This window comes from Aplysia californica, unplaced genomic scaffold, assembly GCF_000002075.1.
Source record: "Aplysia californica isolate F4 #8 unplaced genomic scaffold, AplCal3.0 scaffold00280, whole genome shotgun sequence".
NCBI classification, from domain to species: Eukaryota; Metazoa; Mollusca; class Gastropoda; order Aplysiida; family Aplysiidae; genus Aplysia; species Aplysia californica.
Window position 1 is genome coordinate 264,235 of NW_004797550.1, and position 4,766 is coordinate 269,000.

Sequence of the window (4,766 nt, forward strand, 5' to 3'; positions counted from 1 at the left end):
TAATAGTAATGATAATAACTATTTTTAAATAAAAAGAATAGTCTAATTATTATACGTTCATCACCCTAATAAAACTGATATAAAAAAAATACAAGTTTTATACTTTCACATTGTCTCAAAAGCAAATAACAACTGGTACTCTATATGGAAACCACACACCACAATCCTTTCAAAAGACAGACAGCGAAGTCTCTATACCTTTTATGTAATGATTGAGCTCTGTACCTTACTTATATTGAGTCTCCATTTCTTGCTACCAGAATCCAACACAATATGGATTATCCCTGAGTGACAGCCCTCTTCTAAAGTAATTTTTACAAATTATGCCATTTATTATTAGTCACACTTTGTTCACATGAACAACAACAGCAGCAGCAACAACAACAGCAACCACAACAACAGCAGCAGCAACAATAGCAACAGCAGCAACAGCTGCAGCAACACTAAAACAACAGCAGTAGAAGCAGAATAATTATGAACAATGCAGTAAAACACGACTAATAGGTTATCTTTATTTATGTATACAGATTCATGAATGATGGCACTACGTTATGCATGATGGATCAAATTGTTTCTATACGTGTATACTTTATCTTGTGTGTTCTCTTCCCCCCCCCCCTCCCTCTCTCTCTCTCTCTCTCTCTCTCTCTCTCTCTCTCTCTCTCTCCCTCCCAACAGATCTTCGAGCAGATTTCTTTGTTCCTCTTCCCGGCTGAGGATGCATCATTATTCGTGACAGATCGGCGAAACCTTTCAGCACCACTGACAAACAGACTTGCTCAGCCGGGGTGGTCACCTTGGTAGAGTGCTCACCCTGAGATGGAGACCTTGTGCATGTCGTCGCCCCTTGAGGCCTTTGTGTCCCGTGCCGCTGACAGAGCCACGTCGTGTGTGAGTTACGGGAAAAGGACCCATACGCAAGACGACGTACTTGAAGCAGATGTGTCGCCTTTCAAAAAGGCGTGTGTGGATGGCGGGTTCGGGAGCATACCCCTTACCTCACCGTCATCAATTTCATCCTTGTCATCTTCGTCGTCGTCTATATCGTCATCGTCATCGGACTTCGCAGCAGGTGATGTGAAGGTGAAGCGAGAGGCTGCAGAGATTCCATCACGTGACGAACTATTTGCCGGAGGCAGACTCGTGACCTGTGACGTAGACAACAGCTTGATGACCAACAGAGATGTGGCGCTTAGAGAAGCGAGACTGGGACTTCATAGTCACACAGCTGATGATATCGAACGTGCGTCGTTTCCAAGAGATCTCATTGTTTCAGAGTCCGGTAAATCTGCCGACTTTCTGACAGACCGTTGTGTGGGGAGTCCTGGTCGTGAAGGTACTGCGAAAGGCGGGAATCAGAGCCCTACGTCTGACGTCACAGAATGTCCAGCAGCCTGGTCACCGACTCGTGGCTCTAGAAGTGAGCATTGCTGCCAGGGTTTGAGCGTCACGCATGTAAGTCGGAAAGCTGTGAGTGATGGGGTAGTGAGGTGTGAGGCCCCGTCTTCAATTGAGGCGTTACCGGATGATCGAGAGACAAGACCATGTCTTCTTGGCCATAGAAAAGGGGAATCCCCAATCCGGCTTGCTAGAGAATGGGAATCCCCGCTCCGGCTTACTAGAGAAGGGGAATCCCCACTCTCGGGTCTCAGGGAGAGGAAATCCCCAATTTTGGCTAGGTCGGTTAGCAGTCAGAACAACAATAACGCTTCTCCTGGCCCAGTTGTCGGTGAAGATCTTGTGAGCTCCGGAGTTCTTCGAGGACAGGAAAAGACGCCGAACGGAGAGCGAGAGCAGGAAAGACTATCTGTACAGAGTGAAGATGGGAATGAATGCGATAGAAAGGAAGGGTCGGTTCTGAAGGAGGAAGAGTCTGATCTGAAAGGGGAGGAGTCAGCGGTTGAGGAGATCAAGTCCCCCGGCTCATGTTATGTCGACATCGAGGCGGACACGCCCCCGAGTTCCCCTCTAAATCTGAGCACAGCAAACGGGGACGGGGCTTGTGCCTGTCGGCCTGGTGACGTCAGCAGTGATAACTTGTCGAACCACGCCTCTAACCACGCCCTCTGCACACTTTCACACGGCAAATACGAGTTCAAGGAAGCGACTGACGAAAGCAAAACAAGTGATAATGTTGAAAATTGTGACTCGAAACGTAATAGTCCCAGAAAAAATATCCCAGAGAGAAAGACAAACTTTTCCATCGACGCCATTTTGAGACCGGACTTCGGAGTTGCACAATCCTGCCACTCAGACTCCGACACTCCACCTGATGACAGGGAAGGCAGCACAAGCCCCGCCCACACACAGATCTCGACCAATCACAATCTGGTCAGGTCGTCCAACTCCGCCTTTACCGCCGTCGATCTTCGTACAACACGGGCTCGCGCGGGCTCCTCCTCCCCTCCGTCATCGTCCCCTCTCTCCTCCTCCTCCCCCTCCCCTCCCCTCTCATCGCACTCCCCACACTCCCCTATCTCCTCGTACGATACCATTCCCAGCAAGCTAGACAGGACAGCCGTACTCGGCCAAGAGAACTTTCTCTTCCCTTCGTCTATGTACCCAAACACAGACATAGAAAAACTGGTGGTTCGACAGTTCCCCTTTGTAAACCTCCACCCGACAACTGATTCTCTCAACCACTTCCCTTTCATCTACACGAACCCAACCCTGGCTCTCAGACAACACAACATCTTCCCCAGAAAAGACTTCCTGAAACATCTGTATCATTCGCAAGCACCGCCACCCCCACCACAACCACCAGCAACAACAGCAGCAGCAGCAGCAGCAGCAGCAGCAGCTAAACTGGCTGCGACTGAGCACATCGTGCCACGCTTAGACTCTGTTTTAACGCCAAACCGGGTTCATCATCATCTTCATCAGCACACACAAAACTCTCCCCACCCTATTGTCCAGTTAAGCAAAGTCGCCAAAGAACAAATCTCTCCTCATCCGGTAAACCACCACCACCACAACAACAACCACCACCTACAGCATCCTCCCCCTCACCCTCTTCACATGACCCAGAACACCACCAGAAAAGACACAACGAACAAATCCCCACACCCACACAGCGGTAACGAGAAAGTCACCAATCCCAATCAGCAAACGAAGCCTATTCTCAGCAGCGGGAAAATCCACAGCGTTAACAATAACATCACGGTCACTCGTGAAAACAAAACTGAGCATCAAAGTGATCCCAAATTAATAAAAGACGCTAAAGTTGACGGAACGCCAAAGAAAAACCCGCCAAAAACCCCAGGTGTGCAGTCTCGTCCTGACTCACAAGCGGTACCCGTTCTGAAGCAGGAGAAGACAACTCCCGCCAGTCCCAGGGACCAGGACGGGAAGTCGTCGTCTGATGATGCGACGTCAGAGAAAAAGGGCGAGAACGCGTTATGGCCGGCATGGGTGTTCTGTACCAGGTACTCGGACCGACCTTCCTCAGGTGAGTACATCGCTACGTGTGTGCATTTCATGTATACGATTCTTAATTTTGAATATATTATAAGTGGTATTTTTTTACGCCCCCATAGACATGGTTTAGGCCATTTAGGAGGCGGGCCTCCGACTCTGCCTGTAAGGATCACCCCAGCAGAAAGACTGAGATACTCGATAAAAGTTTCCTCCACACTTGGGAATCGAACCCGGGTCTTCACCCGCACCACCCTTACGACACTCCACGCAAGCCTTTAAATGTTCACAGACATGCGCATCAACGTCTATGTATAAGCTTGAGGCTAAGTCACAGTCACACACGTACACATAGGTTCGATTCTTTCCTGGATTTTTAAAAATATTATATTTGAGCTCTATACTTAACAGCTCTGTTCTTAACACTCTATTAGATAGCGCTCATATGACCTTATGCAGTTGCGAGCTCAGAAAAACCTCTACTAAAACGAAAACACTCTATTAGCTCGCTGTCTTTCCGATAGAATACTGCTTGAACTGTTTCTACAAACATCCCCAGTCCGCATTGATGGGCTTTAGGAAAGGGGCCTGGCACTTAAATAACAGTAAAAAGTATCCATCACCTCTCCAAACGTTTTCCATTTTATTTATACATTCAGACCATCCCCATTTGAGCTTTAAACTAAGCCAACAATATCTCAGAAGCAAGATAAAAGTGATTCCGTCGTTTGAGTATTTTTTCACTAACATAGTAGTTCGCCTGCGCCCACGTATACTATAGGCAGGACAACATACACAGACTCCCCCCCCCCCCCTTACACACACATACACATCACACAACAAAAAGAAAACAACAACCAAAAAGAAACGTAAAAACGTAGACGTACACACCCCGTGAACTCTCAAACAAGTGAGATACGAGGAATACTGGGAATTACAGAAGACACAATGTAAAGTGTCACATTCTTTTGCTCGTTATCGAAATTTCCCCGAATCACCCCCCTCCCCCCCAAACCCCTTCCCAGATTGTATTTATTACCAATATCGGCTCCTTTCGTTCAAATAATAATAATACTGAATTAAGATGTCTCCACTTTTTGCGTGTGTAACATGAGCATTATAAATACAAGGAATCCGTGTGGGTGATTCAGGGTTTGCTCTGGTGTAGTTTACTCCTACTTTCCTGTAATGTATAACATACACAAATGTAATCTTATTATGTTAAAAATATATCGTCCTCATCTCTCCATCTTTTTATCTTTGTATGTTGCTGCTAGAGTACTCTCTGGTAACACCTCTAGGAGAGAGAGAGAGAGAGAGAGAGAGAGAGAGAGAGAGAGAGAGAGAGAGAG

The 4,766-nt window shown here is 47.2% G+C and overlaps 1 protein-coding gene across 1 annotated transcript in view; it reads left to right on the top strand.

Moving 5' to 3' along the window:
• LOC101849299 (homeobox protein engrailed) overlaps positions 1–4,766 on the top strand; it is a gene marked incomplete in the record, with an annotated part of 24,942 nt that overhangs the window by 6,543 nt on the left and 13,633 nt on the right. The window contains 1 exon segment of the mRNA XM_013084243.1: positions 679–3,450. Coding sequence (XP_012939697.1) covers positions 820–3,450 — 2,631 coding nt within the window.